This window comes from Liolophura sinensis, chromosome 8, assembly GCF_032854445.1.
Source record: "Liolophura sinensis isolate JHLJ2023 chromosome 8, CUHK_Ljap_v2, whole genome shotgun sequence".
NCBI lineage: Eukaryota > Metazoa > Mollusca > Polyplacophora > Chitonida > Chitonidae > Liolophura > Liolophura sinensis.
The window spans coordinates 45,976,590-45,992,056 of NC_088302.1; the positions used below are offsets into that span (position 1 = coordinate 45,976,590).

Consider the following 15,467-nt stretch of genomic DNA (forward strand, 5'->3'; position numbering starts at 1 on the left):
TAAAGTATCTCTCCTTTAATTCAAACATTCACACACACCGGTATACACTGAATGATTTCAGCGCATGCTGTCTCATAATAGCCCCTCGCGGCATTGCGGTCTGGACGAAGGCAGAACTCGATTCTATTTTGGGATGGGCTTACCCCAGGAAGGGTTTCCCCAACGGCTAGTGCGCATGCGCTACGGCATTAACCGCCCGTATGCTACGACAGATCGAAACATGTTTGGCAGAATTTTTGAACTGGTCATGTCGGAACACTGAATGGTGTTGTTGGTGAACTGTCAGATTACTCTGGAATTCGGTGAGATTGTGTACTCGCCCAGGCCGATAGAAATATGGCAGGGCGAGATATTTCCAGAACTATGCACGATCTTGACACAGATCTCGAAGACTTCAGCTTGGAGACATCCGTCCCAACAGATTTGACGATGTCGCCCGATAACAGCGAAACTGGCCTAGGTGGAAACGATCGAAGATCTAAAATAACTAAACAATTAATTGAACGAAAACAGATATTGCACGATCTGCAACTTGTGAAAATAGAACTTTCGCAAAAGAATCTGATTGTTGAAAACATGAAAGCTGAGCATCTTCAAAAAACAGAGGATGTGGAAGAAAGATTGAATGATGCCATTCACCAAAAGCAGATTTTACAAGCACGTTTAGAATCCCAGTTACAAATTCAGCAGGAAGATTCGAGACGTCGTCATGATTCTGTGAAAAAGGAGCTGGAGGAAGTGTCAAAACGACAGCATCAGCTGGAGTCCACTAATTTGATGCTGCGAGAAAAGGCTGGAGATGTCCGCAAAAGCTTGAAGGATTTAGAATTAAGTGAAGAACGATACTTTGAACTTCGAAGTTTAAGTGAAGATGAAATATCTTTGAGAGATTATGTTGCTGTAAGTCATTTAGTTGTAGATGCTTATAATGCATGTATGCCAAGGTGTATGTGAATTAATAATGCTTACAGTGGCTGAAATGGACGTACAATATATACTTCATTGCATTTACTGGTATTGTTAATAATCATGGTTGATGGCATTCCAAGTATAAATTCTGTAGTCCTATTTAAACGTAGGAAGGTGATATTTCACCAGTGGCTGGCTACCTAGTACTGTTTCACTTGTGCCATCAGCTTACACTGGTCCCCATAATATCGGATTAGCAGCTGTGCGATCATGGACTGTTGCCCCTATCTTTCTTATAGCGCTACCATAACAGATCACCAGATCCACAATGATTAAATTCCTTTACCTGACCACTGGTCAGGAACACTATAACTCTGGGAGATGATAACCTGAACTGGTTGAATTCATATCGCTGTTCACTAATGGTCATCAATGATTCTGTTCAGTCCCCTGCAGTGTTGCAATCAGAATGAGGTCGAAACTAGATATACACTTTCATGTCAGTACAAATTTAGTTATCCTTTGGAGATCGTTATCCTTTATCTTGCATGGTAAGGCAAACTAATGTTTGTTCTCGCAGTGCTAATCTTTTCAGACACCACTCTCCAGAGCAACTGGATACAGCAAATATTTGACCACTTTAGCTAGTTAATGTGTAGGTATGAATACAACTTAATTCCTGACATGCATTCTGGGTGTTAATCATGTGTGTGAATTTCTTGTGATTTTTCACACAGATTCGGCTGTATGAAGCTGTGAAACCCTTACAAACGGAAATTGACACGCTCAAGATTAGATGTAGAAATGCAGAACATGAAGATAAAACTTCCAAGTCTCAGCTTCTGTCTTGTCAAGAGGTAAGTTATATTTTAAGTGCCATTTTAGCCATCTGTTTATATTTTGTTACCTAAAATCAGTGGGTAAGGTAAAGGTAAATGTGTATGAGGTACATGTACATGCATGTTAATGGTTGTTTTTTAGAACTCTGTAAGTGGCTCTATCTGTCACTCAGTTGGTCTGTCAGTCAGTCAGTCAGTCAGTCAGAATCTTGACATGCTGTCTAAAATGGGCTCACAATCTTTTTGTGGGATGTTGTAGCTATTTTGAATTTGCGGTTGTTATTACTAACATTAGCATGCTCACAGTAAGCATTGTACGCATGGATATATACATATGTATGTATTATTTGGTATTTATCATTAATTTTTTGGTATTTAACATGCTCCTGGTATATCCACATTGTGCTGTACGTGTACTGTATTTTTTATACAGGCTTTAGACGAAGAGAGACGCCAGCATGGAGATCTTAGAGTGAAGTTCCAGAAACTGAATATGGAGTTTGCCGACACAAAGCAGTCGGTGAAGACTGGAGATTACAAAGTTGAAAATTTTGATCGTGTGAAAGAGTGAGTATCCATATTTTCTCTTAGTTGCTGGCATCTTCAATTGTGGCATTGCGCTATCTCCCTTGAATTGTAGTTATCATCACTGATAGTCACTAGCAAAGCAAATCTCTATTAAAGCTGCATTTTGAGGTGTTAATGATCCTGGTACTACCTGTGTTTCAACACTAGATTGGCATATACGTCTTTGCCATACGTTTCTCTATAATATGGTCTGATGAAGTTATATCTGTGGCGGATTCTACAAGGCCATTTCAGATTTAAGTCAGAATTTAAAACCTCTTCAGAGTGCTTAGTTTTTGGTTCTAAAAGTTGAAATTTGGACACTTTTGTGATAAGATAAAACTGATGAGGTGGAAACAATGTTAATTTCTAAAGCAGAATAATAAGCTTTGAGACTTCAAATTTTGACTTATGTCAGAAATGGCCCTGTGGAATCATGCCCAGATACCTTAGTAGTGGTGTTTAGAAGATCTGTTTGGCTTTTCCATAGCCACTGTGACAGATATTCAGTGCTGTCAGTACCGTGTTACCAACTAGAAATACCAAGCTGTGTATGATGTCTGCTTTTGTTACATTGGCATCTGGAATACCGGTAAATTATATTATGACAATAGATATTAATTCAGCATGAATGCTACTACCTGAAAACAATCAGTATGGCCTGGCAATGAAGACCTCTGAGCTGAAAGTCATATTTGGCTGAGGCTTTATTGTCCACTCAAGTAATGATATATACATGAAGTAATAATTTTATTTTCCTGATTGAAATTTGATTTGTTTCAGTGAAAGAGAGAAGGTTGAACACGATTACATGGACGTCCAGAGGCAGTTGTCAATCTTACAGGGCTCTCACAACAATCTGCTGAAGGAGCGAGACGACCTGAGTAGGGATGTAAGTCCTCTGCTTGATTCTTGACTAAATCTCTCACATGGTAACAGGATATGGATGCAGAAATTCCAGTGGTAATTTTAATATGAAGACTACTGTAATTTAAACTATTGATTAATGCAACCATAAGGATAGAAAATGGATTCTTGGGTTCCAGTACTCAGATGTTAAATATTTACTGTGTAGATGTCATATTGTGTTGGCTGCTTGCACAAAACACTCATTGGTTAAGTTGACTGTTGCTACCATTTTGACACATGTTAAAGACATATTTTACCTTGGTACACCTACCATAATTCTTGTAGAATTTTGGACACTCCATAAACTCAGACAGTAGTCGTCGCCACGTTTTTATATTTTTGCATTGCCTCGTGAACCACAATATCAGTATACACTATACCACAAGTTGTACCTCTGACATCCTGAACTATATCTAGTGCTATCTTTCCTACTTTCAGTTAGCATCAGCTCGTCAGTCCATTGCGTTGCTTTGTGAATCGCAATATCAGTATACACTATACCACAAGTTATACCCGTGACATCCTGAACTATATCTAGTGTTATCTTTCCTACTTTCAGTTAGCATCAGCACGTCATTCCATTGCGTTGCTTTGTGAATCGCAATATCAGTATACACTATACCACAAGTTATACCTCTGACATCCTGAACTATATCTAGTGTTATCTTTCCTTCTTTCAGTTAGCATCAGCACGTCAGTCCATTGGGTTGTTTTGTGAATCGCAATATCAGTATACACTATACCACAAGTTATACCTCGACATCCTGAAATACATCGTTATCTTTCCTTCTTTCAGTTAGCATCAGCACGTCAGTCCATTGCATTGCCTCGTGAACCACAATATCAGTATACACTATACCACAAGTTATACCTCTGACATCCTGAACTACATCAAGTGTTATCTTTCCTTCTTTCAGTTAGCATCAGCACGTCAGTCCATTGCGTTGTTTTGTGAATCGCAATATCAGTATACACTATACCACAAGTTATACCTCGACATCCTGAAATACATCGTTATCTTTCCTTCTTTCAGTTAGCATCAGCACGTCAGTCCATTGCATTGCCTCGTGAACCACAATATCAGTATACACTATACCACAAGTTATACCTCTGACATCCTGAACTACATCAAGTGTTATCTTTCCTTCTTTCAGTTAGCATCAGCACGTCAGTCCATTGGGTTGTTTTGTGAATCGCAATATCAGTATACACTATACCACAAGTTATACCTCTGACATCCTGAACTACATCTAGTGTTATCTTTCCTTCTTTCAGTTAGCATCAGCTCGTCAGTCCATTGGGTTGTTTTGTGAATCGCAAAATCAGTATACACTATACCACAAGTTATACCTCTGACATCCTGAACTACATCAAGTGTTATCTTTCCTTCTTTCAGTTAGCATCAGCTCGTCAGTCCATTGGGTTGTTTTGTGAATCGCAATATCAGTATACACTATACCACAAGTTATACCTCTGACATCCTGAACTACATCAAGTGTTATCTTTCCTTCTTTCAGTTAGCATCAGCACGTCAGTCCATTGTGTTGTTTTGTGAATCGCAATATCAGTATACACTATACCACAAGTTATACCTCTGACATCCTGAACTATATCTAGTGTTATCTTTCCTTCTTTCAGTTAGCATCAGCACGTCAGTCCATTGCGTTGTTTTGTGAATCGCAATATCAGTATACACTATACCACAAGTTATACCTCTGACATCCTGAACTATATCTAGTGTTATCTTTCCTTCTTTCAGTTAGCATCAGCACGTCAGTCCATTGCATTGCCTCGTGAACCACAATATCAGTATACACTATACCACAAGTTATACCTCTGACATCCTGAACTATATCTAGTGTTATCTTTCCTACTTTCAGTTAGCATCAGCTTGTCAGTCCATTGCGTTGCTTTGTGAATCGCAATATCAGTATACACTATACCACAAGTTATACCTCTGACATCCTGAACTACATCTAGTGTTATCTTTCCTACTTTCAGTTAGCATCAGCACGTCAGTCCATTGCGTTGCTTCAGCAGGACAAGGATTACCTGAGTAAACAGATTAATGATGCCACCAACAGGTGTGAATTTGCTGAGGAAAAGTTAAAACAGGTGAACCAACAGTTAGATCATGCCAAACAGGCCAGAGAAGAGGTGTATGAAAAGTACATATCATCCAGGTAAATGTCCAGTGTCATTGAGTTTTTGATCATCTTTATTGGTGAGATGTGTGTTTGTGATTGGCAGTTCAGAAAGAACTAAAACAGCTGCAGTTATGTCTATGGATTGGTTATTTCTAAATTAGAAAATGTGTTATTTGAAATTTGGGAAGTTGTAGCTGGGAAAGCCCTTATTTCTCATATGTATTAATGAAAATATTTTGGCATGTCAGTGTTACTATTAGCAAAAAAAAGGAAAACAATCAAAAATGGATTTACTGTTGAATGAACAAAGGATGTAAATTTTTTAAGTGGGTAACACGGCCAGATACAAGCCAGCTTTTTAATCTTGAAATGATAGTATAATAATTTATCCAGTAAAAGCAATGAAAGAATCTTGCTGCATAATTGCGTGCCATCTGTCACTATGCAGCCAAATTGACATGTGTATTTTACAAATCTGGAAGCTTTCATTACTCTTGTGTTTTGACAGAGACCAGTACAAGTCCGAGTATGAGACCAAACTGCGAGAAGAACTGGAGCTTATTCGTGTGCGCACAAACGCAGAGATTGACCGCTTGAGGACTTCCACCAAAGAGATGTATGAGAGGGAAAACAGGTAATTATTTGTTTGTGTGAGGACTAACTTGCACACACATGATACAAGTTATATTAATACATTTAGATGGTAAGCAAATGGAAAGGGAACTCATTTTGTTGTGTAACTGAACTGTGCAATACAAAAATTATCTTCAACCTTTTCAACCTCTAAAGCTCTTCTTCTGTGGAATTTATGCCTACATTTATTGAGAAAAGGAAACAAAAAAAATGATTTTTTTTGTGTCACTGCAAGTTTCATAAAACTGCAAATTATTTTTCTATACCCCGTAGTTGTTTTAGAACCTTTCAAAACATTGGCTGCAGAGATGATTGTAAAGGTTGAAGAATTAGAGTACTTCAGCACATAGAAGAGATGGATTCTCTGGACATTGATTTTTTTTAACTGGTACACTTGTATTATTGCTACTAAAATCAGCCAGAAGAATACTTCACATGCTAGGTGGTAATTTCATGGTTTCCCAATTTATTTTATGTCTATACGAGTATACCTGTAACCCAGGATGTTGCTGCCTGTTGTAGGAATCTGAGAGAAGCCAGAGACATGGCCATAGGAGAAAAGGAGAAGGCTCAGCAAGCTGAAAGAGATAGTAACTGTAAATATGAGCAGCTTCTTGCAGAGTGAGTTGACATTTTGAAGTACATGTATGGACACTTTTGGTGTTTACGGTGATAAAATCCAGCCATAGAAAATGGTTTTTAATTAATGATGTATTTGCTTATTTTCAAACAAAATCAAAAACTATGGAACGGAGTACTGTAAATGCCTTTTTATTCGCGTGGTACTAACATTCGCGGATTTCGCGGCAGTGAAAATAAGTGCCATTGAATACCCATGTTATTAATTTATTAATGTAGCATGGTTTACAGTTATAAATTCGTTAACAAGGACTACAGTTCTAATACTTTATCAAACACGTTAATTAGAAATACGTAATTAGAATGTAATCCAGCTTTCACAAATCCAGCTTAATTGATCGTCAGTTAATCTTGCTTTCTTTAAAGGAGGCTTAGCTCTGTCTAAGTATCGCCACATTGCAATCTTGTTGTTGATTTATTGCCGCGGTTAGAGACATACAAATCGATAATTTGTACTGGGCGTGTGTACATGATACGATATACATATGATTAGAGAGGCTGTTTTTTTATCAACTGTACTTGCCTTCCAGTCAGATCACCTTTCCCATGCCCCGATACATCGCTCAGGGGTTTCCGCACTTCAGACTTCATTTTCATAATCATGATTTCTGAGAAATTTACGCAAATCTGTTACAGTTCACTGAAAGTTTCACTCACACTGCTGATGCATGAGAATTAAACAGTGGGATTTATATATATCACATTTAATCCTTTGTCTCCCAGAGTGAGTGACACAAATATTTGCTCACACAGCAGCTAAGGGTTTTGTCTTATAAAGATTAACAGTCTAAAAAAGGCTGAAAGCTTAGGAGGATTAACTTTATTTGTCTGATCAGGTTACTGTATTGTATAGAATTTTTGTCACATTTTACAGGTACAAACAAGTTTATATGATAACATTGTTACTTGAATGCTTGAGTTTTATTACTTGATGTTTCTGTATTTTCGATGAAGTTTGATTTTCGTTTATCCGTTGTCCAAAAATTCTGCTAAGATCCGCGAAAGTTGAATTTGCGAATGTGTCTTCTTACCAAATCCACAAAAGTTTAATTCCGCGAATAAAAAGGCATTTACAGTACTTGCCAGACTCCTGCTGTGCAGGAGAATACAAGACAGCACTATTCTTATAAAACTGGCTGTCCAGAAATCTCTGGCCTTGTAAACTTTGCTATAAGGGCTTATTTCATGGTTACATTGACCAAATCAAGGAATAACAGTGCTTAGTTGTAACGTACATGTAGTTACTGATATGAACACATGTCAAACCATGTTTTAGATGCTCAAAAAATCAGGGATTAGCTTCTCAGCAGTTATGGTAAAGGTTTGAAACATCATGAAAAGTGGAATAACTGGAGTATTGACCATGTTTTGACCCTGGCTGGGTAGGACAGCAACAGGCATGTCTGGACAGCCAATTGATGAAATTTATAGGTTTACTGGACAGCGGTTATACATGTTCACCTAGTGAACAGGATCATATGTGTTATATATGTACACCAGAAATTATCATTAACTACATGTACATGTACATGCACACTGCAGAAAAGACTTTTGCTTTATGGAGTTTGGTTAATTTTATCATTTTTGGTGTATGTTTGACAGATTCCGTCAGTTACAAACAGCCAATGACAGCACAGTGTCTGAGGTCCACAGTGAGTTGAAACTGAAATCATTTGAACTTGAAAGGACGCAAATAGTGTATGAGGAGACACTGCGAAACTTCAAGGAGAGTCAACTGGAGGTGGAGAAGCTGCAGAAGAAAATCGAGGTAACTTGTACAACATTACTACACTAGTCAGCAGCAAAAAGTTCAAAAGTCCAGGAAGGGAACTGGACAAGGTCAGAAACATGTATCACATGCAAATTGTTTGCTAGAAATTGTGCTTCATTTGAGAGAAAAAAAAACAGGATTTTAGACTGTGAAGCAGCCTTCACATGTCACAATTTGTGATACAGTACAGAAAGATTTTAGCGTGGAGATTTTCAGTCTACACGCTGTTTGTTGTTTCACTGAACTTCAGCTGTTATTGTTGTTTACTTTAATGGCTTTGTCTTGTTTACTACAGGTATAGACCAGGGAGTATTACTCACTGCAGTGTACATGCTGTTTCTTGCTTCACTGAACTTCAGCTGTTATTGTTGTTTACTTTAATGGCTTTGTCTTGTTTACTACAGGTACTGACCAGAGAGTATTACTCACTACAGTCTGCCCAGGAGAAGCGTGTACTAGAGCTGGAGGCAGGGCTCTCCGAGTCTAAGGCCAAACTGACAGGTTATGAGAGACTGGAGCAGGAGCTGGATGAGGTGGTCATGCAGGCAGCAGATGGTAGGTCATGCAGGCAGCAGATGGTAGGTCATGCAGGCGGCAGATGGTCGGTCATGCATGCACTTACATTTGCTCTAAATATTCTCATCAGTAATTTTTTTTGAGAGTAGGATCATTTTTAGAGAGTAGGATCATCTACTGTCTAGCTATAACCCTGTAAGAAAAAATACCTGTCTACAATCAATAGAATTTTCAGAATTAGTAAAATTAGTAACATACCATATACTGCATTTGACCTTGTATGGATGAATCATCATGATTGCCTTGACATAGATTCTGTGTGAACTGATTTTCATGAATTTCTTGCACAGAAAATGTCAACGGTTGTCAAATATGATATCAGCTCGTGGATTCTCAAGTTATACCTCCTCTGAGTCATCATAGAGTGTTTGTTAATGATCATGTCAATAAATGTTATTAAAATTTATTTACCTTCAGTTGAAAATGAGGAAGAAGCAGAAAAAGTGATATTTTCCTATGGTTATGGAGCCAATGTTCCCAGCAATGCAAAACGAAGGTTAAAGCATAGGTAGGACTGAGTGGTGCTTACATTGTGTTTACATGTACATGCAATAGATTTATCCAGCTACATTGTAAACCTCATGAAAGTACGCAATATGATTGCAAGATGGCAGTTACATGAAAGTCTGTGTGTCTCATTATGCTGATTGGAATCCTGATCCTGAGTTTTACAGTCAGAAATTTGGATCCTGTCTGGTTTGGTCAAGCTTTTTTGCTTTAAGTGTACTTCAGTCTAGCATTTGGTTGTTTAGATGATGTGTTTGCAATGAGCTTCCATATGCATGCTATTCTGCGAATATGTACATGTATCAGGGAGATTGTTAAGTACTTAACAAGTCCTGGCGGGCTCTCCTAAGTTTTTTCCTGGCTTCCACTACATTGCAGGGTAGTTGTTGTGAGATGCAAGTAAAATAATTGAATACTTTTAAAGATAACAATACTTTTCTATACAAGTTATACAAGATAACTACAGGACTGTCTTTCACAAAGGATTTGCTACATAATGAGGATCCTGAAAGAATGTTAGCATAAAGTTTTGGTTGTTGTTGGTTTTCAGTGTTCACCTAGCCCGGCGCATTTTACAGCTGGAGAGACAGAACACAATGCTCAGAAATGACCTGGAGAAAGAGAAGAAAAACTGTCTTAACATGAGAGATGAGGTTAGTGGGGAGTGTTTTACTGTCGGGGGATACAGAACCTTACTGTCAGGGATGACATACAGGTTTTATTTTCAGGGCATATCACAGAGTTTTAGTCTCCAGCGACAACAGTAAAACTAAGGCCCATAGTTCCCAACAGGGTGTTAATGGGTGCGATCACATTTTCTACCTATACAAATGGATGCTTATTCTCATTCTTGGCTGTTATGCTGCAGTACTTATGAGCTAGTTCTATGGTGTAATACAGATCTTTAGTTTAAAGGGGCCGCTGTGGCTCAGTTGGTTAGCGCGCTAGCGCAGCGTAATGACCCAGGAGTCTCTCACCAATGCGGTTGCTGTGAGTTCAAGTCCAGCTCATGCTGGCTTCCTCTCCGGCTGTACGTGGGAAGGTCTGCGGATGGTCGTGGGTTTCCCCCGGGCTCTGCTCGGTTTCCACCCACCATAATGCTGGCCACCGTCGTAGAAGTGAAATATTCTTGGGTACAGCGTAAAACACCAATCAAATAAATAAATAAATAACTTTAGTTTAAAGAACAAAAAACTACACCAATTGCAACAAGTTTCAGGTGGGCAAAGTTGTTCATCCTGTTGGTGCCCGTTTGGATTGCAGTTACAGAAGGCTAATGCCTTACTGGATGGGGCTCAGCAGCCGTATGGATACCTGGTGGAGAGTATCCGTGTGAGGGAAACGCAGCTGCAGAAGCAGAAGGATTATGTGGCGTCCCTGGAAAAAGATGTATCGTAAGTAGAATGCACTTGGTCATGCATGCAGAGTGTAGTAAAACTTCTTAATGAATCTATGCCAGTGTAGCAGAATTTAAAGCATATTCCCATTTCAGGAGTGTCTATACTATAACATTGCACAACATTCCACTGCCCAGAGTTCAGTGCTGTAAATTGTTTTTACGCATTTTGTGACTTAAAGCTGTGCTTGAATCCATGTAATTGTTTCAGGTGTCACAGATGCAAATGAAATGCATAAACTTTGCTGAATTGTGTGTCACTGACAAGGGTTTCCATGATTTATGAACACAGGGAGACCCTCTTTTATACCTGCAAAAGCCGAACGTGTCATGTGCACTTGAAACTCCAATCTCACTTATTGAAATATACAGGTTGCCAATGTCATGTTAACTGACTCTACAGATGTTGTACATCCAGTGTTAGGTAATTCTTAATAGTTCATGTGTATTATATATTTTGTGTGTAGACATAGTTTTCTGTAAGTGTTCATAATATGCTGATGTATCATTTGTTTAGACATATATTGTCATCTCATGTGTTATGCTGTGGATTTATACACATTTATTTACCTCTATTTAGCTTGGTATAAGAAGCTACATTGGAATAAATTGCTTGTTTGTTTCAGGCGTCTTGAACATGAAAAAAATGAGTTGGCAAAAGTTAAAAATCAGATGTCGCTGGATTTAGAGAGATTATTGAATCAGAGGGAGGTAATGTTAAAAAGTTCATGATCATTGTTGGTTTCCCTTTGTCTATTTGATTCTAATTCCTACTGTTTTGTTGTTTAATGTTTTATTGGGTTTGCAAAAGCTGTCATTTGATAAGCAGTAAATAATGCATCGTAGCTCTTGGAGTAATTTACATCCACACAAAAATGACCTTGAAAATAGGGCTTCCTGGATTAACCCTTGCATCCTTAATGCAAATAAATCTGCCATTATACGTAAAATTCAGCTTAGGCTTGGCATAGCTAATCAAAATCGATTCTGTATCGCTTTACTGCTTTAATCATATCTACACATTTTAATAAAAGTACATGTTTACTTTAAAAAGATTCCTTAACACATTGTTTGAAAGAAATCTTTTTGTTTCCACTGATATATTTCACAAAGTAGAGTACTGCGACAACTCAAACAAATGGTGCAAGGCAATACATGATTCAGTATTTTGAAAAATGGTTCAAATAACAGTACTGTACTTGAGAAAAGAAATCTAATGGTATGTTTTCATTTCAGGAGATGGCATTAATGAAGCAAGTGATAATGAACATGACAGGTGTGAAGTCAGCTGATGTGAAGCGTCCCAGTTCTGCCAGGGAGAGGAGCAGCAAGTCCCACCTGTTCGATGTACCTGAGCCTCACACAGACAAGCCTGGACTCACCCAGTTTGTGAGTATCATTCACTGTCCAGTTATCAGTTTTGACGCTCTATCAGCTGTGGTGATTTACCCTGAGCACTTCAGTTTCCTCCACCGGTAAAACTGGCAACTGCTGGATAAGTGAAAGCTTCTGGAGTATGGCGTTAAACACGTCTGTCAATCAGCTGTCAGTGATTCTCTGCATATTAATGTAGTATTTGATTTTTTTATTTCTTTTTATGTTAGAAGCTGACAGGCTCACTTTCACAAAACTTAATATTACCTTTACACGTTGGTAACTTTGCTGGTATATTGTTTCACCTTGTGGCATTGTGATCTATACAGCGTCATTTGTAATAGACTTGTCAAAAAGTTGGAGATGCAAAGTTTTGTGAAAGTTAACTGTTAAACCATGGGTGAAAGAAACAACACATATGACATCTACATCTTGCCAGGTACACATATTTGACAAACTCGCTGACATAAAGCCACAACCAAGCCATTGTGAGCTGGATTCAGTGATACCATTTTTGTTTATTTATTTTTTACCATTCAGTAATAACATTTTCATTGATCCAGTAGAGACTGTAACAGCCCACCACGTATGTGTTTAGCTCTAAATGATCAGTTACATGTAGTATAATAGCATAAACATTATTGCTGATTTTGTGTTTATTTCAGACAAAAGGTGACCCACAGTGGTACAAGAAGTTAAAGCAGAGAAGTGCTGTGGAGAAGAACAAGTTTTCCTCAGTGTATGGAACAGGGAAGTGAATGTGTACAATACAGGGAGTAAAATACCGGAGAACTTAGATTCCTGTATCTTGTACATGGGACCAACCAGGCGAAATCACAGCTGACCCAGACAGAGTTTTATGTCAGGCCTTATGGTGTTATCTGTGAAGTAGCTGAGAGTACCTGGACATCACAGAGATGACTGTCTGTACTGAAGAAGTACATGTACCTGGTATGTGCACCAGACTACACTTGGATGATTGTGGCCCTGGCCCAAGGAAAGGACGAAATGTCACTAGTTTTGCATACTCATTTATGGCGCTAGGTTGTTTTCATGGTTTTTAGTTAAAGACGTGAGAACAGAAGAGATCTGGGGTATCAAGATCGACATCAAGAGGATTGATTCATGTGATGGATACCTGGTATTGTACTTTCTAGAAGTGTCTGTTTTAATGATTTTGACATAGTACATTAATCCAGTTACAAGCAGAGCCTGTGGACAGTCAAGGGTTTCTCAGCCCGGTTTAATTGAAATAAATAATAGTTACAAACAGTACTAATAAAAAAGCCATAATCTGTGTGAAAATTGTAACATTTTCTCATTAGCTGAAGATTAAAAGCTACTTTGAAAATATGGCTGATGCTGTGCATGTGAATGGTGCCTGATACCTGTATTTCGGTTACTTTTCACATTGAATAGAAATCTCCCAAAGTCTGATAAGAGATATGGGTTATAAAACTTGAGTTGATCAAGCCATTTTTGTTCACATGTTGCTGGTTTATAGCTTCATGGTTACTTCACAATAACTGAAGTAAGATCTGGTTCCAGCTGGGGTCAGTTTCATGAAGCATACTTAATGTCAAGTACCATACCCCTTAGCTAAGTACACTTTTCATTTCCACATCATACATGTACTTCTGGTCATCGTGGTAGTTAAGGGCTTACTTTAATGGCTAAGTGAGCTTCTAAAACTGGCCCAACTACCATCTAAACAAAATGACAGATATTCAGTAGGATTGGTGTGTGACAGTTCAAGACTGTTCACTTGATGGGTCTTCGTGATTGTACAGTTGTAATGCTAGCTTTTTCAGGGTAGGGACAATGTAGTTTATGAAGTTCAGTAAATGACCTTAAATATCGTCCACGACAGGTTTTCTCATTTTGTCTGTCTGAAATTGATCTTAAAAAGCTGTTTTGTGGTTTGTTTGGAAAGTAGGATAATATCTTAATAAAATGTAATTTCAGCTGCAAAAATAATATTTTATGACATTTTATGGCAGATGTGAGGTCATTTACCGTATGTACATACATGTACAATATTATTGAGCTCTGTGAATATTGAATACATGTAAATTAAGGCTCCTAGTGCATGTACAGTTGTAATAATACGCTTTGTAAGTACAAACAGATATTATTACATATAATTTATATGGACATATGGACATGTATAGTGTATGTATGGATTTATATATTGTGAATATTGAAGAAAGATAATAAAATGTATGTCCAAAGACAGAAAAAGAAAATACGCTTGTACTGTTGAATTTGGATTGCAGTTTAAAACCACACAAGAGGACTGTGGCATCATAAATATGATATATGGGGAGGTAAGTGCTATTGCCAAGAGTTTATAATGGTACATGTACTGGGCATCAGTATTTGGCATCAGCAAACCTACTGGTTAGGGAGTTTCTGCAGCAAAGTGGAAACACATGCAAATCTGAGAAGGAAGTTGTCATATTTAAACTTAATCTGAAGAATGTAATGTAGGCATTTTGTATTCAATTGTTTCACAGTGTTCCCAAGAATATCTCACAGACAGCAGTCTGGTCTGGTTTTCAGATGCCAGACGAGCTCCTGTACTATAATGGCTACAGTAGAGCCAGCCCCATGTGAACATGTGATCTCATGTCCTGGGCTCGTATATACCAAGCAACTTAAGAGATAAGTCATAAACAGCACGTGCTTGAAAAGCGAAATTCTGAACAGGACTCATATTGTGCTTGGTACATTGTCCTGCTGTACAAAATCTGTGTACAAATTTTAAATTTCTGTGAGCAAAACACTTTAACAGTAGCTGTGTTTGAATTTTTGACTTAAGTCTTAAGACGTCTGATACATACAAGCCCAGAGCCAGAGGCCTGAACTGAGACAGGTCATGCGATCACTCAGAAGTAAAGTGAATATAACTTGTACTCGTCCCTGATCAGACAGAACAAAATAACACAGATATTCAATCACAAGGTAATACCCAAGCACTGCATTTATTAGAAGGCCTAAATGTACAAGCTCAGAAGCAGTATTTCCTATACAATCAAAGTATAACATGCCCATATATTTGAAATTTACATGAAAGCCCAAATTATAAACTTATGTCAGCAAACAAAGTCAGCTGTAGATATGAGAATTCCCCCTGAGCCATGAAGTTAACCATGTTCATGTGTACACACAAATCAGAGCCTCAAACACCTTAGACATAC

The 15,467-nt window shown here is 38.1% G+C and overlaps 1 protein-coding gene across 1 annotated transcript; it reads left to right on the plus strand.

Moving 5' to 3' along the window:
• Positions 1-222: 222 nt before the first annotated feature.
• LOC135472585 (progesterone-induced-blocking factor 1-like) lies at positions 223-13,323 on the plus strand. Its single transcript, XM_064752144.1, has 15 exons — positions 223-900; positions 1,647-1,766; positions 2,182-2,315; positions 3,099-3,207; positions 5,226-5,407; positions 5,880-6,005; positions 6,527-6,625; positions 8,246-8,411; positions 8,819-8,969; positions 9,408-9,498; positions 10,048-10,150; positions 10,761-10,891; positions 11,520-11,604; positions 12,130-12,282; positions 12,933-13,323. The coding sequence occupies exons 1-15, from the start codon at positions 337-339 to the stop codon at positions 13,023-13,025; spliced, it is 2,307 nt and encodes a 768-aa protein (XP_064608214.1). The 5' UTR covers positions 223-336; the 3' UTR covers positions 13,026-13,323.
• The last annotated feature ends 2,144 nt before the right edge of the window (positions 13,324-15,467 follow it).